This window comes from Acipenser ruthenus, chromosome 11 (genome assembly GCF_902713425.1).
Source record: "Acipenser ruthenus chromosome 11, fAciRut3.2 maternal haplotype, whole genome shotgun sequence".
Taxonomy (NCBI): domain Eukaryota; kingdom Metazoa; phylum Chordata; class Actinopteri; order Acipenseriformes; family Acipenseridae; genus Acipenser; species Acipenser ruthenus.
The window spans coordinates 8,218,687-8,243,641 of NC_081199.1; the positions used below are offsets into that span (position 1 = coordinate 8,218,687).

At 42.9% G+C, this 24,955-nt stretch overlaps 3 protein-coding genes across 9 annotated transcripts in view; 1 reads left to right on the forward strand and 2 right to left on the reverse strand.

Moving 5' to 3' along the window:
• Positions 1 to 3,499, reverse strand: part of LOC117426663 (inositol polyphosphate 5-phosphatase K-like) — a 36,240-nt gene extending 32,741 nt beyond the window's left edge. Inside the window, exon 1 of the mRNA XM_059033266.1 lies at positions 3,136 to 3,499. The gene's annotated coding sequence lies outside the window, so the exon portion shown is untranslated. The remainder of the gene's footprint in view (positions 1 to 3,135) is intronic.
• LOC131739411 (selenoprotein M-like) lies at positions 158 to 5,956 on the forward strand. Its single transcript, XM_059033269.1, has 5 exons — positions 158 to 531; positions 1,936 to 1,971; positions 2,583 to 2,617; positions 3,710 to 3,788; positions 4,145 to 5,956. The coding sequence occupies exons 1-5, from the start codon at positions 427 to 429 to the stop codon at positions 4,424 to 4,426; spliced, it is 537 nt and encodes a 178-aa protein (XP_058889252.1). The 5' UTR covers positions 158 to 426; the 3' UTR covers positions 4,427 to 5,956.
• A 176-nt stretch (positions 5,957 to 6,132) lies between these two features.
• Positions 6,133 to 24,955, reverse strand: part of LOC117426709 (smoothelin-like) — an 82,615-nt gene continuing 63,792 nt past the window's right edge. For 5 of the 7 annotated variants that reach the window (XM_059033258.1, XM_059033259.1, XM_059033264.1 and 2 more), the window contains 10 exons: positions 24,767 to 24,842; positions 24,057 to 24,098; positions 21,829 to 21,966; positions 20,803 to 20,865; positions 19,951 to 20,026; positions 19,342 to 19,497; positions 18,779 to 18,905; positions 18,493 to 18,644; positions 14,059 to 14,241; positions 6,133 to 10,291 (listed from right to left, as the gene is read on the reverse strand). In XM_059033258.1, coding sequence (XP_058889241.1) covers positions 14,097 to 14,241; positions 18,493 to 18,644; positions 18,779 to 18,905; positions 19,342 to 19,497; positions 19,951 to 20,026; positions 20,803 to 20,865; positions 21,829 to 21,966; positions 24,057 to 24,098; positions 24,767 to 24,842 — 975 coding nt within the window. In that variant the 3' untranslated portion in view covers positions 6,133 to 10,291; positions 14,059 to 14,096. The remainder of the gene's footprint in view (positions 10,292 to 14,058; positions 14,242 to 18,492; positions 18,645 to 18,778; positions 18,906 to 19,341; positions 19,498 to 19,950; positions 20,027 to 20,802; positions 20,866 to 21,828; positions 21,967 to 24,056; positions 24,099 to 24,766; positions 24,843 to 24,955) is intronic. The other 2 variants (XM_059033261.1, XM_059033260.1) reach the window with 2 other exon arrangements.

The following is a 24,955-nucleotide window of genomic DNA, read 5'->3' on the forward strand; positions in this document are numbered from 1 at the left end:
TGGCGGACAGTGGTCTAAAACGTTTACACTCCGGATTCAGCTCTCCAGCACTGTCACTCTGCACCTTAATGATGAGGACTAGTCCAAAAACGGCATCCAGTCCCACCTAATGAGCGCACCCACCCAATGTAAACTAAAGCACACTATATACGCGGTACTGCTGTTTAAACATACCACCACAAACAAGACAGCGTGTAACCCGAGACCCTTCCTTTGCATAGAGATATAGCATTTGCCAAACACCACAAAACAAACATCTCTCATGTTTCATCCCTCGTTCTTCGCCTTGGACAAATCAAAACACGACAGAAGGCTTTTGACGTGGCATTTCGCCTCTCCCGAGCCGGAGCGCCCATCTTTCCAAATATACGGCGGTTCAGCCGGAGCGGTGTCGTTTCGAACAACTCTTCGTTTCTCTGTCGTTGAATGAAGATGTGGCAACTATTTATTTTCGCCGGCCTATTCCAGAGCATTTCGCTTTATGAAATAGACCTAAAGAAAATTGAAGGCTTGGCCAGGGGAAAAGTCGAGGTAAGCGAATTCCTTCAAAAAGTGCAATGTATTTTCAAGTTAAAAGCAAAGTTTTTCTTTCATAGTTGACTAGGGGTATTTTCTTCAGGGCCGTTCTTGTTAAAAAGAGGCCCAATCGCATGTAACTTGCACAACACACAAGTCCTGACTTATTTAACGACACGGTATATTGAGTATGTTTTATTTTTATTTTAAATAATGTAATACTTTTGGCTAACCCCATTTGTCACTGCTTAATGTTTGGTTTGTATACAAACTTTGAAGTAGTGTGTAATATTACTACGCATTTCTACCTTTGTCACATATAAGTTCACGGGTTTATAATGTTGTGGTACTGTATATTGTATTTTTCAACGCGTCATTATAACCGTAAAGTAATTCTGGACCTTTTCGTTACCAATACACCCTTTATTATGGTTTTTTTCTTGCCAAAACAACAGCGGTTGGAGGCTGCATATGTAATGTAACGTATGTCTGTGTAACATACTGTAGACTCCAGCAAAACGTAACCAGGTTGAAATTCCTAACATTTTCAAAGATAATATAAACCAGGACCCAATGTTGCAAGTCCCTTTGTTGTTAAAACCTGGGTCCTGTCGTCAGAAAAAACAACCAAGCAGACCACCATCTCCCTGTCTCTAGAATCTGATTTGAATTAGTTTTGCATCGCACTAATACCGAGCAAGCTGGTGCACATTTTGAATACACTATGCTCTCCAATTTTAAAGAAACTAGGCTTCAGTTCTGTGTCATCACTGACATATAATAGCAATACAGTCCCAGTCTAGCCTTGAGATAGGGATATCCACTTGCCTTGCACTCAGCCCTAGTTAAAATGTGTTTCTAATGTAAACCAGCAAACAGGCTCATGCAAAACCTGCTCTGAATTGGTTAAGACTGAAGACTGCTTTCCTTCCATGTTTGCCAGGATATATTCTAGCAGGTAATCCGTGAAATCCCCGAGACTGAGGAGGATAACTTGCTTCTGTATCGGTTATCAGTTCAGAGCATATGACATATTAAGGGTGCATTTGTAAAGGTTGTCAAAGGGAACGTTTTTAAAGATAATTTCTAGGAAACCAAGTAACAATTCTAAGAAACTTGGGGGTGAATTTCATCCCAGGGGGATATAGATTGATCTAATAAGTCAAGTAGACAAGCCTATCGGATAGTGCCTTCATCACTGTACACCGTATCATTTTTTATTCAGTGTTTTTGAAATTATGAATGATTAGAGAACAGATAAGTAACGGAGACTGGAATGAAATGCCAGAGAATGGTATCCTATGGTAATCATTTTAATGCGTGAATAAGCTGTTGAAAATGCTGCAGATTTTAATGAGCTTCTGACTGAAATGTGAATCTCAGCACCAAGTCTCAGTACAACCTCTTGTATCCCTACAGACCTGCGGAGGATGACAGCTGAACCGGCTCAGGGAGGTACAGGCGCATTATTATTATTATTATTATTATTATTATTATTATTATTATTGTCTCCCGCCCATCTTTCCATATGGTTGTACAGGATCCTCATTGTAGACTGTTTGCAGTAGCCTGCTCTAACTCTTCATATCTGGCTGTACGCACTACTTCCCAGATTTTGTCAGACACTAGGGGGCAGTGTCTGTATGCCCTGACTCTATTATACACTGAGGCACAGTGTATCTGACTTTGTTATAAATTGCGGCTGTCTACAGTTGTATTTGTTCTGCTGTCTACACTCAAACCTGCATCTGTTTTTTAATCAAAGGTCGGTCTCACCGACTCCATCCCAACCGGGGCCAGCTGCAGTGAACTGAGCTGTTTTATACACAAGAGGGCATTTCATTAATAGCAAGGCATCTGTAGACAATATTGTTGCTTATCATGCTGTTTAGAAATGCACTTCAACCTTCAGGTGAGCAGAACGTAGGGAGCATTCAGGGGATTGCACCTTATGCCAAAGCAAGATGTGGGGGGGAGCTTACAGCTGTACTGAACAAAGATGCTTTGGGATTTAAAGACCGCAAGTGAATTAATACTTAGTTGTTCCTTCTCTCCATTCTCTGCAGGTGAAGGCCTTTGTTACACAGGACATCCCTCTTTAGTATCCTTTCAAAAGCAGTCCACCCGAATGTATGGTAACTGTCTCTCAGTGAGTGAGTGTGGATACATAGAGCAGAGTCCTGCGCGGGTCCGATTTTTACGACCCGCTTCCGACCCGGACCTCCTGCTATAGGGCCCGACCATAACCTGAGTTTATACAATAGTCTATATTGGTCTCTAGTGGTCTGGATATATTTTGACATTGTAACATATTAACTATCTCTTTATATATATAATACCTGTCTATTCCTTTCGTGCCACCATTTGAAAGGCAGCTACACCTGTGCTTTCGCAGACATATAAAAGTTTTGTGGCTGTCGCACACAAAAACATAATGACAGGAATACAGTCACATGTTCATTATTTTCATTCTCTAACACAGAGTGACAGTGAGTGTGCATGTCCCCACTCAGACTGCACCACTGTAGAGCATGAGTAAGGACAAGCAGAAGGAGTGTCTCAATTAACTGAAATCAAAACTGACATCACAGGAATAATATATTAAACGCATTAGCTTACCTTAGAAAGGCACCAGCAGTTTTGTTGTGGGGTTGTTCGCACGGTTGCTGTTCACTCTACAGTGTGAACCGACTGTTATGAAGAGCCTTCTGCAAGTGAGGATTCCAGTTTCTGGAACGACAGAGGAATCAAAGTTTAAAGGTTAAAGTCTAGAAGACATTTGCAGTATAATGTTGCCTTATCAGTTAAGGTTGCCTTAAGGTTTCAGTCTCACCTTAAACTGCTACTCTCAGCATTTATTCTACATATTGATAATTGGGTAGATTAAATAGATAAAAGTAAAAATATCGGAGACAACACAATTTGCAACCATTGGCAACCAGGCATCTCTTTCTGAAGATCCCCTAATTCATGAAGCCAGATGAGTCCAGTGTTTCAGCAACACTCCCATCTAGTCACTAGAATGGGTTGGACAGCCTAACCCAATCCTGTTGAGTATTGGGGTGTCATGAGAATAGGTTAACCACCACCAGCCACTGTGAATGAGATCATTAAAATAAACCCCTGCATCTGCTGTGTGACACTCTGTTCCAGTGCAGGTCTGTCTACATCCTCCTTAACTGCTGATTTAAAGTCACAACCTTGTGATGAAACACCTCCCTGGAGCTGACCCGGAGCTGGTCCTTCTCAACCATTACTATGAAGAGTTGGACGTAAGTATAGCGCTTTACATGTCATGCTGTATATATTAAGCTTTGCATATGCTTATTATTTCTTATTAAGGGTTTTTCTGCAGATGTATCCACTGAGAGCAGAACACCTCATTCACAGTGGTGTCTTGTGTTTCTATTTCAATAGTAATTCGTATTTGTGTCCAGTATACTTTGGTATAATGACCCTGGATGTCTCATTCCATATGTCTGCCGGCAAGAGGATTGTGGAACATATAATTGCAAAAGTAATTTGCTATCACTATATTGCATGACTTCTTACAACAGTAAGACAGACAGTGAGGTATGTTAAAACCACTGCAGAGCAAGACTGAATGCCTAACTGCTGTGTTTTTCAGCGGATCCTTTTAAACGATATGACCCGTAAAGAGATCAATGAGCTGCTGGTCTCGCTGGGCTTCTACAAGAAGGCAGACCCGGATGATCCGGTCCCATACGAGTTCCGCTATGCCCCTGCAAAGGACAGTCCCTGGGACAAGCAGGAGCCCAACCCAGCCAGCACTGAGCAGAACCAGGGAGCAGACAGGGAACCGGCCGGGGAACCACTGGAGACAGAACCAGAGACCCAGTCACCAGAGACCCAGCAACACGACCCTCAAGCAAAGCACGCAGACCTATAAGCAAGAGCAGCATTCAGGAATCCATCTGTTCCTGTGATTACAGAGGTGGCTTCGGTTCACAGAACACCCCTCTTGTGGCTTAGTAGTTGACCATGAAACAAAAACAAACCTGTGTACCGTTAATCCTTTTTAAAAACTGGATATTTTGTTGGAAAAATAAGTACAAGATTGTCCGCAAGACCATGTAAGATGGTGTAGCACAGCTGTGTACATATAGTTCCATCTGACTGGAAAAACATTTACGTTGGCCAATGATGCTTTCTAGTGGGTTGTGAATTCTATTGAGAATAAGGGATCCTAATTGCATACGGTGCCTTACACACTACCCCTAGGGAGGTTTCCTATGAATGTTATGAGCCTTTCACCTGTGGAGTGCTGGGTTCAAATCTGGCTTAGGTCACAAGTAAAGTTAGTTTAGTCATCCACACTAATGGGTTGATTTGATCAACCTATACCCCACTTTAATAAGCCACAGCTGGATTTATTTTACAGCACTGGGGAATTCCCTGGTTGCTGCAATCCATGATGATTCCCTTGTGCTATGAAATACTTTGGCTTATACCCTCTGTTCAAAAGATTGATGACATCTTTAGAGACATGATTGTTTAGCTGCACACCATATGAGATAAGTGCTAATCTGTCTTCCTAGGACTGGCATCCTAAAAGCTTTCCAAGAACTAGGGCCATTAGGGATTATTTTTCCACTTGTCCCCTAGTATCAGGTTATATCCTGAGGTGTGGATACTAGACCAGTAGTTTAATTTTTAGATATCGGCAAGCAGTCTTACTCACAGGCTGAATCACACACACACCTCCCAGTTGTAAGTGAATATTTTGAATCCCCAACTTAATATGTTTAGCACTTAAGTAACTTCACAGAGCATGTCCACCCTCATATTCCCCCTGTAACTCTTCAACACACCAATAAAGTGTGGTCATCACTATGTTGCAAACGTGATTGAAGGGAATAGCAATTGCATGCTTTAGATAGTTGTGGATTGTGTATTATTCAGATAGGGTGGGTGTAAGTGGAGATGTGACTCAAGACAGACTTGAACCCAGGATTTGTGTTGCACAGCCTACCTTCACTGTAAAGAAGTCTTCAGAAATCTAAGCTAATGGGGGAGAGAAGTGAAGCTTCTTTAGAAAAATTAAATCAAGGGGCTCCCCTTACAAACCTAGACCACTGAATTAATATGTATACTCATAGGACTGGCTTCAGTTACATACGGCAGGATTGATGGTGTAGAGCTCATTCATTCATGATTTTGTCAATATTTTGTTCTGTGTGGGGTTTAAAATGTTTTTTTTTTTTTATTATACACTGTCTTGCTTTGTCTCTCTTGTGTCTCCCTGGTCTGGCGCCCCCTGCCTGCAGCTGAACAGAGTGATGCCCTGAGCTGAAAGTCTTTGGCTGGCTGAGGGCTGATGTGTAGAGTTCACAAGGGCAGGGGGAATTGAGCCTGGGGAGAGATGCTGGAGCAGAGTGGCCACTTCAGACTCTGGATGGAATAAATCCTGTAACTGTTACTCTGTGTCTGCTAGTCATTTTATAGACATGCACCAGGATCTTCTCATTGTTAGCACTCTGACATAACTGCCCATTCCAAACATAAAATAAAAGCAAAGAACCAAAATACCTTCAACAGCAGGGAAGTGGGACTAGTGATAATATTACTCGGGATGAAAAGGCACTGAGGCAGTAGTAGACCATTTTAAAATAGAGCTTTATTTCTGAAGTCACATTATTAATACGTGTTTAATAAAACCGTGTTTCAGAACGTGTTCTAGTCTTTATCTACAAGATTCGAGGGTGGAAGCAGATGGCAGGTGAGGGGTGGCTTTGGTCTGGTCCAATCTCCAAAGGTGAAGCCTTCCTGAAATAATCCTGTAGCCAATGAGGGGCAATTCCTTTCCCAACTCCTTTAGAAAGCAACCAATCAATGGAGAGAATAACTTTGAATAAGAATGAATAGGAGACTTTGGCCCCACTTTAATGAAAGTAACACGCACTGTACCAATAAATGTTAATTATTCTGTTATGACTCTGAAAGGATTAACCCAAAGATTTGTCTACTTGCATTTTTTATTAACACTGCAGGGGCATATTCCTTTCACAAAAATAGTGCCAATTTCTTACTGGAGTAAATTGAAATGTTGCAAAATCAAAAATCAAATAAAATTATATATATATTAGTTATCTAGGGGAAGTTCTCCAACCACTATGAATAACTGAATATGGCATATGACAAAAACATCTATACATGTACCTTAAAAGCTTATTTGCAAATTAAAATGTTATTGCGTTGTATTAAAAATGTGATATACAATGCAGAAGTTCCAAGCTGCAGGATAAAAATGATAAGTATTCCTCTCTGAATTTGCACATGCTTTAAAAATGAGGGTTCAAGAAAAAAAAAAAAACATTTGAAATATGATGCTCAACATTTACAGCTTTTTATATCAGGGCAGTCGATGATTCAGATTAGGCAGTTCTGGGTCTCCAGGTAACAAGATGAAACATCCCAGCCTGGAATATTTCTACCAGTATATTACAACCCTAACTTACAACTTACTTGAGACACATGACAGGCATACAGGATCAGTTGCATCACTAATCAAATAAAAACGGTTCATTCTGGACTATTACTAGTGATCGCTTCATAGCTATATTGAAACGTGAGTTATTTTAAGCAGTTGACAATCTTAGGTTTTAAATTCAGGATACTAATCAAAAAATGGATACACATACCTATCAGAAAATAGACAGGTGTATATTAGAATTAACTAAACTTTTTTTTTTTTTTTTTTTTTTTAAGCAGTGTAACAACTTTAATAGTATTCAATATACTTTTTTTTAATGCAACTACAAATATGACTAATTATGAAATCAAAGCAGATTTTGGGGTCGGCCAAGAACTAGGAACTTTTCTTCACTGTAAGGGGTCTATCAGTGGTAAAACAGAGTGTAGTGTAGGAGTGGGGCTCCAGGAATCTCTTTAGCCATTATAATAGGATCACAGTTATGATCACACATTGAATACAATCTGATCTGCATACAAAACCGGTCATGACTGTTTATAAACAAGTGTCAATGTATGTATATATATATATATATATATATATATATATATATATATATATATATATATATATATATATATATATATATATATATATATATATATATATATATATATATATATATATATATATATACACACATACACAAAAAAAACACCTATCTATACAGAGCTATTCTACTGGCAGTCTTTTGCGTGCAGTCCGCATACACAAATTGATAAAAGCCTGAAGTGGGGCTCCAGTCTGCCTACCAGGCCCATCCAGGTCACGCCAACCCAGGGGCATTATGGGAGTGATCATCTAGACAAGAAAAGACTGGATTTGAGATATCCATTCTCTGTGTAGAAAGATTCAAATTGAGCTAAACAGTGGCCTAATACTTCCATACTTTAAGATCATTTATATAGGTTATGAAAAGATTTATCTCTTAACAGTGCAAGTGAAGTATTGAGACCCACAGCTTAGACTGATATAATTTAAGCCATTTTAAGTTTTTTTCCCCCTTTGTTTTAAGTGCATCTTTTGATAGAAATTTCTGGATTCAGAGAGATTAATAGTTTGAAGTCTTAACAAATAAAATCGCCTTTGAAATCTACATTCAAAAAAAAAAAAAACCTGTTACACACACACACACACAAAAGCCAAGACACAAGATATGCCGCTTGTGAGCAGACTGGAGCCAAAAATCTACTTGTGTCACAATAACGTTACTGAAAAAATAATACAGAGAAAATATACTTTCCTTATCAGTGCTTATACAAGTTTTCTTTAAATAAAAAACAACAAAAACAATTCAAGTAAACGTGTGTTTTAAAAGCATGCAGAGTTTGGTAAAATGACATTATACTGAGCATTCTGTACCTGGAGAGGAGCTAAAAACATTGCATCTTACTGTCAGCACAGGTGCATTACGAGAGGTGAGTTTCAATGGGAGTAATGGGGAGACAGAAGTGGGGATTACCTGAAAACAGGTAGATTACAAGGCAGCTTGTCAAAGTTCTAATAAATCGTTCTATTAAACTGCCATTCCTGAATGCACGCCTCACATTCGAAGGCTTGAAGAAACACATCATGGCGAAAACGGAATTTGTGATTTACCATTTCAGACCTTTTAATTATTACATACGGATAACCCTTTCGCTGCCTGTGCTTCCTTGGGGTCAGTCAACTACAAAATCAGCATTTTGGGTTCAAATAAGTAACTGCCTTTTCTAAAAATAATAATAATAATAATAATAATCAAAATCGCCTTCATATATTTAATCTCCTGCATATTAACCAACCAGCTGCTGCCTCAAATGACAAATGAAGAAGTCACCCAGACTTATCATTAGATGGACCCACATGTTCTGTTTGAACCTGGATCCCAATGAAATTGACCTGAACAAGTTATGAGGAAGTTCTTGAAAGGTTTAAGATAGCTGTACTACATATTACTTCCAAAACCCTGTTTGCATGTGTGTAGCTTTCCAGCCATAGAATCGGACATCTACATGAGGAACAGCAACACACCAAGGTGAAGTGTGTTAGTTTCATACTGTAGCACGTTACCAGGTTAAATAGTCTTCTATATGCAACAGGTGAGGTAGGGGTGGTTATTGTATTGTGAGTTACAGGAGGCCATTACCTGGAACAGGTATACTGTACAGCAGTGCTGCCCAAACCCGGTCCTGGAGAGCCCCGGTCCTGGAGAGCCCCTATCCAGCAGGTTTTATAGGCAACCTTTAATCATCAATTTCTTAACACCTGGAACAATTTCATTGTGATCAATTAAGCAGGTGATTTATTAAATGAAGTCATTTAGAGATAATTTGGTACAAAAAAATGAACTACCCTTTTCAGCCCTCAATGGCCTGGATTACATGCTGGGAAAATGTCATGACTTATCTGTCTACTGTCATGACTTATTGAAGGTGGTACGGTTGAATTATAATTTTAGATTGTTTTGGTTTGTTTAATTGAACAATTCCTGCTTTGAAACTTCATGTTGTATTTGATTTTTGTATAATGTATTACATTTGTATTCAAACATAAACTAAACATAAACCAACACTAACTAAAATTGTAATCCAGACCGTACCACCTTAAATAAGTCATGACAGTAAACAAGTCATGACATTTTCCCAGCATGTAAACTGGCCCAATGACCAGAGTTCCCTTAATTGAACAAGTTATTTGCTTAATTGATCAATAACTTCCCTATGTTCCCAGTCTTTAGAAATTAGCGATTTAGGGTGACCTACAAAACTTACTGGATAGGGGCTCTCCAGGACCATGTTTGGGCAGCACTGCTGTACAGGAATACTACCCAACGCCTTCAAATCCATTTCTTTAAGCCTTAGCAACAGGATCACTGGTGATTTTGTTTTGTGTCGTTGATTCTGTATATTTTGAGTACATCACCATAGATTTCAACATGTAAACAGCTGCTCCTTAGTAACACTTCCTGTTAAGCCATACGCTTCCAGGAAGCACTGGCCTAACAATCTGCACATCAAAACGGTCCAGTGATAGAATTGCTAATGCTGAGAAGGAGACAAGAGATGGATTGTAGAGGCTTGGGTGGCACTCCTTTCGGGGTATGCAGGAGCATGTGGGTATGTGTGTTGATGTGGAGCTGCTGGTTACAGGTCAGTGTGCGCTCTGCGGCAGGCCATCTCGTATCTGCGCAGGTGATTGACGAGTGACTGCACGTAGGTGAAGACACACTTGGAGTCCGGTCTCCTTCCCATGATCATCATATCCTCCACCTCCAGCAAGGGGTCGCAGTGAGCAAAGATTCTGTGGAGGGAGGGAGGGCAGGAGGGAGAGGAAGACAGGTGTAAGGACCTGGTGTTGGTTGTCCATCGGGTCCAGGCTTCACAAATTTGAAAGCCCCCCCGGTCCAATAATCAGGGGGTCGCCCCTCACAAATCCATAAAAACAACTGTTCTGTGTGTACTGGAAATGATTGAGAAACCCTTTAAAATATATATATATATATATATATATATATATATATATATATTTTAGTTCAAAGAGCCAGCTGCCCAACGTATATAACACACACACACTTACATACATACATACATACATACATACATACACACACAATACTGCAGCAAAAGTATTTAATTATAATATTTCATCAATATTTTTGGATATATTCTGAATTTTACTCTTAAACATCTGCATGATCGTTCCGACCTGGAGTGCAATTCTATAGTTGGCCAGCAGGTGGCAGACTTTGCTAACTTTTCAGCTATGGCCCAGAGCTTAGAGCAATGAGGTAGTGCTTGCTAAGGGACTGTCAGACAATGAGCCCTACTTGTGAGAGCGAAGGGCCTGGGAGGAAGGCAGTTGGGCCTAGTGTTTAGAGCTAAAGGACCCGGAAGCAAGGCAGTGTAGTCCAGTAGTGAGAGCTCAGTACCAGCTCCTGGTCCAGGCCCTAGTACTCTCCCGCCTAGACTACTGAACTCCCTCCTGGCTGGCCTCCCTGCGTCCGCCACCCGTCCGCTCCAGCTCATCCAGAACTCTGCTGCCCGCCTGGTGTTCTCTCTGCCTCGCTTCGCCCACGCTACTCCACTACTCCGCTCGCTCCACTGGCTCCCGATCACCGCTCGCATCCAGTTCAAGACTCTTGTACTAGCCTACAGATGCCTTGACCAGACTGCACCCAGCTACCTCCAGACCCTCATCTCTCCCTACACCCCCACTCGACCTCTCCGCTACGCCTGCACTAGAAGACTAGCTCTACCTCCGCTACGCTCCCCTGCCTCCAGAGCCCGCTCCTTCTCCACCCTTGCTCCGCAGTGGTGGAATGACCTTCCTACAGATGTCAGGACTGCCCAGTCCCTGACCACATTCCGGCGCCTCCTTAAGACTCACCTCTTCAAAGAGCACCTGTAGAACTCCTCTGTTTGTATCCTGGGACACGATCACCCTTCATGTAAATGTGCTTTATTTTGCTCTTATCTGCCCCCTATTTTACTGCATTTAATTCTGTACTTCAGAATACTGTAATCTGCCAAGTGTTTAACCTGTAGTACTTTGTATTTAATCATATCCTGATGTAACTATCACTATTTAATCATACCCTGATGTAACTATCACTATTATCTGCTGTATTATTGAATTGTGGTTTGTTACACTTATACTTTGCTTGAACAAAAGTTATTGTATTTCTTGCTCTTATTGTATTACTTGTATTGTAACACTTGAAATGTATTTGCTTACGATTGTAAGTCGCCCTGGATAAGGGCGTCTGCTAAGAAATAAATAATAATAGTAATGATCAGAGACTGGGACACAGTGCAGCGGTTGCTATGAGACTGTCCAGCAGTGTGGCCCAGTAGTATGAGACAAGGGAGACAGGAGGGAGGTAGAACGACCTGGCGGTGAGGGCTGAGTGACTGGGAGGCAGATCAGTGGCTGCTAACGGACTGTCAAACAGTGTGGCCTAGGCAGTGTTCTTTTTTGTTTTTGCTAAGGACTGGAAGACAGTGACTTTGTTTTTGTTCCCATCTCAAGTTTGCCTAAGAACAAGATATAATAAAATTGAACTTGGGTAAATCTTTCCTCAGGAACAAAAAAATAAAATCTAAACAAAAACAAAAAAGCATATCAATTAGGAAGACTGCCCTCTCAATCAGGTTAAATGTACACAGCTCCTTTTAAAGGCAGAGCCCCCAGCTTTTACATTAAATCAGTCATTCGCTGGTTCGCAGCTCAACTCTTAAAAAGGCAATGTTTACGACTCTCCCACGTCAGACAGGATGGATGGCAGTGTCTCGGCCTCTCTGAGTCCAAATGAGAGCTGCTGGAGTGTGTCCAGCTGTCTCGCTGCACAGAGAAACAGCAACCAGCTTCCCTGGAGATCACAGGCAGCACTACAGTGATCTCCAAAATGGACAGCTGTTTAATATTCAAATATTAATAGACAGACAGTTTGTATCTAAATGGCTTGTATGTAAACGCCTACTAATTATTATTTATTTCTTAGCAGACGCCCTTACCCAGGGTGACTTAAAATTGTTACAAGTTATCACATTATTTTTACATACAATTATCCATTTACACAGTTGGGTTTTTACTGGAGCAATCTAAGTAAAGTACCTTGCTCAAGGGTACAGCAGCAGTGTCTCCACCTGGGATTGAACCCTCCGGTCAAGAGTCCAGAGCCTTAACCACTACTCCACACTGCTGCCCTAAATTATGTTTGTTCTAAAGACTACATTGTTTTATTTAAACTGTTTACTCTTTGTAATCCCATAAAATAACCTGTGTGTTGTTCTAAAGGTTTTCAAAACCACTGCACTGCGGCCCATTGCTTTCTTTCTTTTGCTAACCTCTTAGCTACTCACAACCATGCAGCCCAGCGCTTTCTTTCTCTAACCGCTGGACTGCTCAAACCCCCTATCTTCCACACTGTAGCCCAGCGCTTTCTTTCTCTAACCGCTGGACTGCTCAAACCCCCTATCTTCCACACTGCAGCTCAGCGCTTTCTTTCTCTAACCGCTGGGCTGCTCAAACCCCCTATCTTCCACACTGTAGCCCAGCGCTTTCTTTCTCTAATCTCTGGGCTGCTCAAACCCCCTATCTTCCACACTGCAGCCCAGCGCTTTCTTTCTCTAACCGCTGGACTGCTCAAACCCCCTATCTTCCTCACTGCAGCCCAGCGCTTTCTTTCTCTAACCGCTGGGCTGCTCAAACCCCCTATCTTCCACACTGCAGCCCAGCGCTTTCTTTCTCTAATCTCTGGGCTGCTCAAACCCCCTATCTTCCACACTGCAGCCCAGCGCTTTCTTTCTCTAACCGCTGGACTGCTCAAACCCCCTATCTTCCACACTGCAGCCCAGCGCTTTCTTTCTCTAACCGCTGGACTGCTCAAACCCCCTATCTTCCACACTGCAGCCCAGCGCTTTCTTTCTCTAACCGCTGGACTGCTCAAACCCCCTATCTTCCACACTGCAGCCCAGCGCTTTCTTTCTCTAACCGCTGGGCTGCTCAAACCCCCTATCTTCCACACTGCAGCCCAGCGCTTTCTTTCTCTAACCGCTGGGCTGCTCAAACCCCCTATCTTCCACACTGCAGCTCAGCGCTTTCTTTCTCTAACCGCTGGGCTGCTCAAACCCCCAATCTTCCACACTGCAGCCGAGCATTATAAATTCTTCAGTGTACTTTCCTGCAGTCGCCACGTCTGTATTTTTCTTACATACATCTGTAAGTCCTATTGAGTCCTAAAATATTACACACTATATTAACACGTTTGTCACCGGTTTCCCATTATGTGCCTTAAACTGGGATGTATAACTTGAATGAAGGGGCATTTTCAACACAACTTGAGGGGAAGTGGACAATCCAGCCCAGCGTTGCGAAAACACTAGGGGGCAGGTGTCCTTAGTAGCCTGACTGAGATACTGTATAATTCAATAGACATTGCAGGTATACACACTTGTTATTTACTCTGTAATATTTCATTAGATACAACTGAAAGTATAGCTTGTTTGTCCTGGCTCTTTTCTCCTAGGGGAGAGTCAGGCCCTGCTCGCGCCCCTCTCGTTTCTCACCATGCTGTGGGGGTGTTTTCGGGGGGTGGGCGGAAACTCTAGGAGTTTTTGGTTTTAACAAGCCCCTTCTGGACGAGCCCCCGGTAGAACTCCTGGATGTACGTGTAAACGCACTTCCAATCCGGCTCTCGCATCCGCACCATGTCTTCGACGTCCAGCAGCTGGGGGCAGTCAGCCAGGGTCCTGTGCCCAGCGAGGGGAGGGGAGGGGATGGGGGATCGAGACAGAAGGGGGTATGAAAGGAGAGGAGAGGGAGAAGAGGTGGTGGAAGATTACACAGAGAGAAAGAAAGAGAGGGGAGGTAAAAAGGTGGTTGAGATGGAGATCGTGAGAAGGAACAGAAAATAGGTTAAGAGGAGGGGGAGAAAGAGAGAGAGAGGAGAGAGAGAGAGAGAGAGAGCAAGACATGACATAAATCAAAACATTACATTCTCACAGTGACATAACCATAAAAAAACATGCTTAATGAGGAAAATAAAAAATGGAAATCTTGCCGTTTCCATTTGGGTGCTCAAAAAACAAAAAACACACAAACCAGAAGAGTTCGGCTAACGGACAACTGTTTTGTTTTGATTCAAAACCAGGTGTAAAAACGAACAAACAAACACACACAAACGAAGCATTGCCTAGGTTTGTTCTGTCAAACATACATGTCTAGGAGTCTAGAGGGGTGAGGGATGCTGGTGGATCGTGAGGGAGAGGAGGAGAGGGTGTGTGAGACACATCAAGCACTACATGAAAGAGGACAGAAATAGTTCAAGCTTCTTTTTTGCCTCAGGAAGGGAATTTTCAAAGTCCGGTCTGGAGGTTGCAGCTGAGATCCTATGTGGTACCTCGAGGTTTGTGTCCTAATATCAGCATGCAATTAAAATCTTTCACAGGCTCTCGTTATTGAAAATATTTGGTCAGCTTAATTTTTTTCATATAATAAACTGAAACCCTATTACATATCTCGAGATGCCTTCCAGCACTTTGTGGAGTCTATGCCACGTTGTGTCAAGGCTGCGAACGGAACAAACGGTGACCCAACCTGTTATACAGTTACAGGTCCTAATAAAGTGGCCAGACAGTGTATATTGACAAGTAATCCAATTGATTTTGAAATATCTTCATTAAATCTATTCTTAATGTGCCATCTGCTAAAACATTTCTTCATGGGATTGATCACCGAGTTAGGACCATCAAATGAGCCGTGTAAATAAGGTCTTTGTGAAAGCTCTCAAAACCTTTAAATCTCTAACATGTCCTTCACTGAAAATGATGCTCGTCTATAGCTCTTTCCTGTACCATCTCCTACAAGCAACCTAGTTTTAACATCGATTCTATGGGGAAATACCTCAGATGACATGTCTGTTAGAACAGTCATCCTTAAGTTCAAAATGCACAATCAGAATGCTTGGTATAACCTCAGTACACCAAAAGAAGTCTGTTAGACCAGGACATCCACGGAGGACATCTTCAAATCCCCCATTTAAGCGATGTTAAAGTCAGGTTGCCCATAGTCAAGTTCAATGCTAAAGATCTGCAGCCAAGCATGAAATGATTCCTTTCAAGGGAGTACTGTCACATACAACCTAAGCTCGATCTGAATGCATGACATGAGATGTTAGAGCTGGGAGGTTTGGATGAGAAAGCAGCATGTAACCTCAGCAGATTGGGAATCTTTCTGTTAGGTTTCAACATCCTGGAGGAAGCAAAGAGGAGTCGTGCAGTGGGGGGGAGGGGGGAGGCTGGCATTTCCAGGTGACGTCAAGCAGCAGCCTGCGTGTCACAGGTCAGAGGTCGCAGGCCTAACCCTTCACTCCCTGGGAGAGTTAACCCTTTGTGGGTAGACTCAAGGTACTTGTCTGTTTCAAAACAGCAGAATCTGTCAGAAGTCCCATGGAACTAAACAGGTTTTTTTTTTTTTTTGATAATACAACTTCCATATCTTTTCCTAAGCTAATTTACTAGTAATTATTTTGAGCATTCATTTGTGAACACTCTGCACAGCAAAGCTCAGCACTCATGAATACAGAAGAGCTGTAAGCAAACACAGGAGGGAAAATGAATCCGCTTGGGGAGTTTAAATGGGTTTGTTCAATAAAAAAATAAGGTGACACCTGCACATATTTTCAATAAGCAGACTGTTAGGACTAGCAAACTTTCAAATGTACTGTTCAGTGCTGCACTGATCTGTAATGGTGTTGTAAATAAGTCCAGTATCTCTTATTTAACTGTTTAATTAAACTTTTCACTTTGAATAAGTTCTAAGAAATGAAATATGCGGAACAGGTACACGGAATTCTAACTGGAAAGGTATGGGTGCAGACCAACATGGTAGTCTTGTAACCTACACAGCCCATTCAATTAGAAATAAAACAGTGAAAACGAAGACTGAAGCTAACGAACGACAGGGACACTAATTACACCAGAACCTGCTGGATATACTTGGTCTAAGCACTGAGCTCTTGAAACCACAAAAGGATGAGTCCAGTAGGAGTGAAGGGTTCATCACAGCCTTGAACAGAACATGGATCAAATGAGACAGGGAGGGAGAGAGGGAAGGATGGAGAGAGGGAGAGAGAGAGGGAGGGAAAGCGTAGAGAAGAGAATCGAGCCCTAAGCTCCTTCCCAACTCAGCGCTTGACTGGAGGAATGGTTCAGCACCCTTTGTGTAGCAACTTTGAAGGGGCATTAAAACTCCAAAATGTTTGTTATGTATTTTTTAGTAGAGAAGACAAGGGATATATAGGGGGTGTACAGAAGCACCTCTGCCTCCAAGGGGTGCTGGAGAACAGGGTTTAGGAATGGATAACCTTGTGATCTTGGTTCTGGTTAGGTAAATTAGGATTTATAAACATCAGATACAATACTTGGCTTTATTTAGTAGCTCACAAACATTTATCTTGTTTTTGTACCTGCATGCGAGTGATACTTTAAAACAACTGGGATCAAATAAGGGGGCTGAAAATGTACAATTAAGATTGGCACTGGAATTAGTGGGCACCTTAATAAAATCAATAGACAGTTTACTAGAACAATATGCTCTTTGAAATATCTGACCCTCAAATCGGAACTCAGCATTACGTGAGCAACTGGAAGCAGCAGCATCTTTCCAGCAATAGCATGGTCTTCTGCTTTGTTTATGATTCAGTTTGTAGAAAAGGGGGACCAATGATAATACTCGAAAGAAATGTTATTTGATAACCTTGGTTACTGCTCCTTTAAATCTGGAAGCCCAACAGGTCCGCATTACTTCATTTTGTGTTTAGTTTATGTTAAGGATAAATAAATCTCTTTGTCTGTCCAGCTTTCTGATTGGCTAGCTAAGTACACAGATTACACCACTGGTCATGTGACGCCCGCTTCTGGTTATCTTCAAGGAACTTTACTGGAACACTGGGCAAATTGAACTAATAGTTTCCAAGGATTCACAACATATAAACAGAGGAGAATAAGATACATTGACCAGAGGTGTATTCCATTGCCTGTGTATCTGGCAGAGGCTGGTGAAAAGAATGCCTGGTAGGCATGGGGATGGGGGCTGTATGCAGAGCATAGGCCTGGACTGAAGTAACTGTTTGTAACTGGCGTCATGGCAACTGTGTCACACAGAGCTGAAAAATTCTTCTGGAGGTAAACCCTAAAAAGCTACTGTCCTTGAAAACATATTAAAGGCTATTATCTTTTTTAGGGGGATTGCAATTGCAATGACTGTCCTTGCATGTCTTTTGATATGAAGTAGTCTGTGTTAAGGTGCTTTCACATGTCTTCAGGAGCTGATCATCAGTTCTCGTTGTCATTTTCTCTTTTGCCACAGAGACAGTGCCATCTTGTGCTTTGCTCACTAGCCAGTGCTGGCTCCTACTGCTAGAATGACCCTGTAGCTGATCTAGCCAGTACAGCATCCTGTCAAAATGGAAGTGAAGAGCAGCTCCTGAACTCAGGTCAAAGCTACTTTCACTTTAGAAAACAAACTGTTTTTCTTTACTTTACTGTATAATACTCGAAAATGTAGGCTGTTCCAAGTTGTTAAAACACATAGAGAAACAATAATGCTGATCTGCCAACTAACTGCCAGATCCTGGGCTCTGAATACGGAAAGCAGAAAACAAGGACGTCTCCATGATGGCTGCTTCAGTTTGTAGTTGCCTTCGGTTCCATATCCCTGGCTGCCCACCCGAACACACGCTCTTCACGACTTCCCTGACTGTTGTGGAGTTGTAGTTTATATTTCAGATTGTTATAGATCTCTAATCTTGATCATTCCCATTCAAGGAAGTCTCTAGCGTCAGTGCATGTGGAGCATGGAGCAGGGTATAAGAGCCTATAACACACTGAAACTGCAGACTTCCTTAAGTGAGAAATGAAACACATCAGTGATCAATATTGGAAACCTCTCGCAGGGACAGAGCCTGTCAGCAGGGGGCACTGCAGGCTCGCAGTACTCACTCTGCATTGGTGAAGGCCACCTCAAAGTTCTTCCGTCGGTTCTGGGGGTTCAGTGCCATGTAGTCGAAGGATTCAGGGAAGAAATTGTGAACCAGAGCGCAGAACGCCATGCCATCACTCCAACTCGACGAGAAGTTCTGGATATCCACGTGCTGCCGACCAAGAGGGTTCAAAGGAAGAATTGTAATCACCGTTGAGGACAATAAGACTTTGATTTAAATCCACTGAGAGGTGTGTCAGAGCACATGATGGGAGGGGGGGTGGGGGGGTGGGGGGGCAGTCTGACCTCATAGCCGCGGGTCTTGGCCCGGCACCAGTCCAGCAGCATCTGTTTGATGGAGTTGGCGTTGGGCACCCCAAAACTGGATGTCTTCTGAACCTTGACCACCCGTGACACAGCTGGGTTTGCAGGGCTGCGGATGAGAGAAGCAGCGCTCACTACACCATCCACACACTGAGCCGCACATCAATTCCTTTACGGGTTTAATAAAACTCCCTTTGATTACAGACTGTACACCGCCACAGCTGTCAATACAAAATTAGCCATGACCCACATCCAGTATATGCACATAATCAGTGTGATATTGTGCATCCTCAGATTCAGATTCTCTCAATAACTTGTGCTACAGAATGTCCAAACATTGTTTCCTCGCTATTGGATAAATGACATATCTAAACATTAGTAAAAATGATAGTTTGATATATATATGTAAAGACAGAGGGACTGGTTCCTGCTTATATCCCCCAGATTCTCTCAATAACTGTGGCTGTAGACAGTTTCATTACAATTGGATATAAACAGGAAATAGATGAGTGCCTATGACTGAGTGTCAGGGCTGCCAGCCTCACCTGCCGCTCCCCTTCTCCAGCTTCTCGATCATGGCTTTCCTGGCCTGTGTGGCAGAGGTCTTGGGCAGGGTCTGGGACCTCATGATCTCCTTGTGCCGCTCCGCCTGCTTGCGTTCCAGAGCGCGGGAGGACGAGTCATCTTCTCGGTCAAAGATACTGCCGGAGACAGGAGGGGTCGGGTCACACAGGGGAAATCAGCCTGCAATCTCATTGAGGGACACAGCAAACTTTCTCGCTGGACACCATGTAAAGAAGACCGACTGCTCCACTTGCTAGGTGTCTTCTAAAAGGCCCATGGGGCTGATCAATCTTATTTTGCCTTTCTGCAAGGTTTGTATTTTTAACTAGTGTTACACATTTTTCTACCCAATTTGAAACACCCAATTCAAAGCACTGGGACCCTTGGAGGCCTGGGTATCAGTCTGGACTGGTGGGGCAACCAGTAGGGTCTGCTGAAGCGTGTTGAGATGAACTAAACAAAGACTAATATTCCACCCCAACCCACTGGATCGCAAAGGCCAATGTAGCGCTCCCCAACCTGGATTCAAACCAGCCAGTTCCTGATTATATTTACCTTGGGTTCAGACTAACAGAGTCAGTGCTACTCACCTGCCCATCTTCTTGGTAGAGGTGGAGGAAGAAGTGGAGCTGAAGGAGGATTTGGTCTGAACAACGGTTGTGCTGTCTGCATTTCAGAGAGAGAGAGAGAGAGAGAGAGAGAGCGAGAGAGAGAGAGAGAGAGAGAGAGAGAGAGAGAGAGAGAGAGAGAGAGGAGAAAGCAGCGAGTTACAGAAACCTTATTAAAACTTCAGAAGTTATTAACACCTCAAATTCAAACAATGCTGCAAAGTTCAAGAATGGTACGCAAGACTCCAAGATGGCTTCCAGCAAAGGACTTCTTCAAGATTCAGTGTTTCTTCTGCATACACTCTGTTATTTATTTTCACACTCCGCAGGATTAGAAGTGTAGCTGATACCCAGGAGCATTAGGTATGTTGATCCTCGCTATCCCAAACATGAAGTCAAATTTTAGTTTAGTGCATACGTACAGACAGGCAGGTGCAACTATTTATACCCAGATTCGGATACTCACCAAAAAAAAAAAATTCTTATAACGTCCAAACCAAGTTTCATCACCATGGGTGATGGAAAAATGTGAGGTATGTGTGGATAACAGGCACCTCCATGTATAGAGACTGGTCCCTGTGATACCTGTATATGGAGGCCAGTCACTATAGTACTGAAGCCCTGTGTACAGACACCAGTCACTGTCAATGAAGCACTGTGTAAAGACTAGTCACTATTATACTGAAGCTCTGTGTATAGAGACTAATCACTACAGCACTGAACACCAGTGTATAGTGACCAGTCCCTATAGTAATGAAGCCCTGTGTACAGAGACCGGTCATGTGATACTGAAGCCCTCGGTATAGAGCAGAGTTACACTGTTATACTACTCACTCTCAGATCTCTTCATGTAACTCGCCTCCATGGTGGTAGTGCGGGACGCCCTGCTGCCATCATCTAGGCGAGACAGGAGAGCAAACCAGGTTGTTAAGACTGTGCTGAGAACACCGTGCAGGACAGGGTACCTGAGCCATTACCTGCTGCAGCTTCTCTGTGCACCGCCTTCAATAAACTAGGGGGTTTAATACTGACGTTTCCCTTTGAAAGGCTCCATACCATTGACATTTTCTGAATATGTCACTCCTTTCTGGTTTAATATCCTATTCCACTTGTGCGCTATCATTCTCTGTGCCTTTTCATTATTTACCCTGCTTAGTAACTATTGCAGCAAAGCAAAGTAGTTATACAACCACCTTATTAATTAAACCAGTAAGAAATGAAATATTATGAAAATATAGGTGCTATAAAAGTATTCCTTAATCCTACTGCAGTACTATAGGTCCAATCAGAAATCAGATTAGGGAGGAAACACAGAGAACCACACAGGTACCATGTAATACTAGAAGGTACAACAAGGTAGTGCTGGAGAGCTGAGAATAGAGTGTTTAGACTAGTGCTCATTATTAAGGTGCAGGCAATGACAGTGCTGGAGAGGTGAGTGTTTATTTACTCATTATTAAGGTGCTGGGTGAAACAAAATCTGAAGGAGGAAAACCACTTCCTAACATTGGTTAGTAACTATTTTACACTTTCTGTCCCAACACTCATTGTCACAACAATACCAGAGAGCATCTAATATTCTATATGCAACAAATATCCATGCAAAATCAAACCTGGGCAAAGCAGTTCCTAAGATGGGAAACCTTGATTAGCCCAATGAAATGAAACACCAGAACTCCTGCAAAAGCTACCGCCATTCCCTAGAGTCTGAATGCTAAGGATTGGCCACACCGATACACCCAATCTGGATAAACAGTGCCCAACAAAGCAAGCGTGCCAGTGATGTTCTGTACATACAAGCATCTCCACTATATATATATTCAGTGATTAGGCAGTGAAAGCGAGGGGGTCCTTGGTTACCAGAGTGGGAGATCTTCTCTGTTTTTCTGACCACCATCTCTCCAGCGCGGGCAGTCTGGCTCCTCTTCTCCTCCTGTTTCTGCTTCATCTCCTGGAGTCGAGTCTCACGCTCCTTCTCTCGCTCCTTCTCTCGCTGGTCTGCGGGGAGCAGGGAAAGGTTAACAATGCTGCCACAGCTGGGAGACAGCCAGTATTCACAGTGGAGGGGAGCGGGTAACTATTCAATGGGTTTAACCAGCTTACCACAAGGGTTTACATTTCTATTTCCTAAGACAAATAAAATAAACTGCCTAGAATGTCCCAAGGAGATGGCCTATTCTGATGATCATCTATCTATCTATAATGTATGTTTCAGCAATCTGGCTCTCTAATCTATTGATATCCATAAGAAGTTTTCTAAGACATTTTGGGGGACATCACCCTAAACTCACACTTGTACTGAACCACAATGGGTACTCACTAAACACACAGATATACAGTATTGTGCAAACGTTTTAGGCAGGTGTGAAAAAATGCTGTAAAGTAAGAATGCTTTCAAAAATAGACATGTTAATAGATTATATTTATCAATTAACTAAACGCAAAGTGAGTGAACAGAAGAAAAATCTAAATCAAATCCATATTTGGTGTGACCACCCTTTGCCTTCAAAACAGCATCAATTCTTCTAGGTACACTTGCACAAAGTCAGGGATTTTGTAGGCATATAGTCAGGTGTATGATTAAACAATTATACCAAACAGGTGCTAATGATCATCAATTAAATATGTAGGCTGAAACACAATCATTAACTGAAACAGAAACAGCTGTGTAGGAGGAATAAAACTGGGTGAGGAACAGCCAAATTCAGCTAACAAGGTGAGGTTGCTGAAGACAGTTTACTGTCAAAAGTCATACACCATGGCAAGACTGAGCACAGCAACAAGACACAAGATAGTTATACTGCATCAGCAAGGTCTCTCCCAGGCTGAAATTTCAAGGCAGACAGGGGTTTCCAGATGTGCTGTCCAAGCTCTTTTGAAGAAGCACAAAGAAACGGGCAACGTTGAGGACCGTAGACGCAGTGGTCGGCCAAGGAAACTTACTGCAGCAGATGAAAGACACATCATGCTTACTTCCCTTCGCAATCGGAAGATGTCCAGCAGTGCCATCAGCTCAGAATTGGCAGAAAACAGTGGGACCCTGGTACACCCATCTACTGTCCGGTGAAGTCTGGTCAGAAGTGGCCTTCATGGAAGACTTGCGGCCAAAAAGCCATACCTCCGACGTGGAAACAAGGCCAAGCGACTCAACTATGCAAGAAAACACAGGAACTGGGGTGCAGAAAAATGGCAGCAGGTGCTCTGGATTGATGAGTCAAAATTTGAAATATTTGGCTGTAGCAGAAGGCAGTTTGTTCGCTGAAGGGCTGGAGAGCGGTACACGAATGAGTGTCTGCAGGCAACAGTGAAGCATGGTGGAGGTTCCTTGCAAGTTTGGGGCTGCATTTCTGCAAATGGAGTTGGGGATTTGGTCAGAATTAATGGTCTCCTCAATGCTGAGAAGTACAGGCAGATACTTATCCATCATGCAATACCATCAGGGAGGCATCTGATTGACCCCAAATTTATTCTGCAGCATGACAACGACCCCAAACATACAGCGAAAGTCATTAAGAACTATCTTCAGCGTAAAGAAGAACAAGGAGTCCTGGAAGTGATGGTATGGCCCCCACAGAGCCCTGATCTCAACATCATCGAGTCTGTCTGGGATTACATGAAGAGAGAGGAGCAACTGAGGCTGCCTAAATCCACAGAAGAACTGTGGTTAGTTCTCCAAGATGTTTGGGCCAACCTACCTGCCGAGTTCCTTCAAAAACTGTGTGCAAGTGTACCTAGAAGAATTGATGCTGTTTTGAAGGCAAAGGGTGGTCACACCAAATATTGATTTGATGTAGATTTTTCTTCTGTTCACTCACTGTGCATTTTGTTAATTGATAAATATAAACTATTAACATGTCTATTTTTGAAAGCATTCTTACTTTACAGCATTTTTTCACACCTGCCTAAAACTTTTGCACAGTACTGTAGATCATAGAATATATATATATGGTACACACAACTACACTGTACACAAATCGCGCAGAAGACAGACAAGAACACAGAGATACACAGATGGATAAACACATACTCAAAGAAGCACACACACACACACACACTGCACTGAGCCCCAAGAGTCCTCAGCCCCATACCTAGATCCTCCTCTGATCTCTGTTTGCCACCCAGCAGAGCATCTGGAATGAAGAGAGAGTTGAGAAAGACAGCAAAGAGCGAGGGGGAACAGAGGCAGGTGGTGAGGGTATGAAGTCAGGGGGGAGAGGATATGAAGGCAGGGGGAGAGGATATGAAGGCAGGGGGGAGAGGATATGAAGGCAGGGGGGAGAGGATATGAAGGCAGGGGGGAGAGGATATGAAGTCAGGGAGGAGAGGGTATGAAGTCAGGGGGGAGAGGATATGAAGGCAGGGGGGAGAGGATATGAAGTCAGGGGGGAGAGGATATGAAGTCAGGGGGGAGAGGATATGAAGTCAGGGGGGAGAGGGTATGAAGGCAGGGGGGGAGAGGGTATGAAGGCAGGGGGGGAGAGGGTATGAAGTCAGGGGGGGAAAGGATATGAAGTCAGGGGGAGAGGGTATGAAGTCAGGGGGGAGAGGGTATGAAGGACGGGGGAGCAGATCAGGACTGGAGACTCGGTAGAGGGGCTGGGTCAGCACAGGATCACACGCAGTTCAAATGACACATTTTCAGTGACACACCTAACGAGAATTCTGAGTGAAATGATACAGAAACAATAGAGAATCACACAGAACACAGGTACAGATATTGAACAGGTAGGACATGTCAAGTATCCCCTTTAATGACCTACAGACCCCTGCCCCCTTGGGAACACCCCTCCCCTCTAACCTCTCTTCTTCTTGCGCAGATCTCTCATAGCCGCTCTGATCAGCTTTCTCTCCTCGAAATCTGTCGTCTCATCGATCTGTCAGGAAGGGGAGGGGTGGGGGGGTGGGGGTTGGGGGGGGGGGCAAAAGAAACCGACTAGCTTACTGAGAGTTTGAACACAGCATTTAGACCTGACAGTATGTATACATG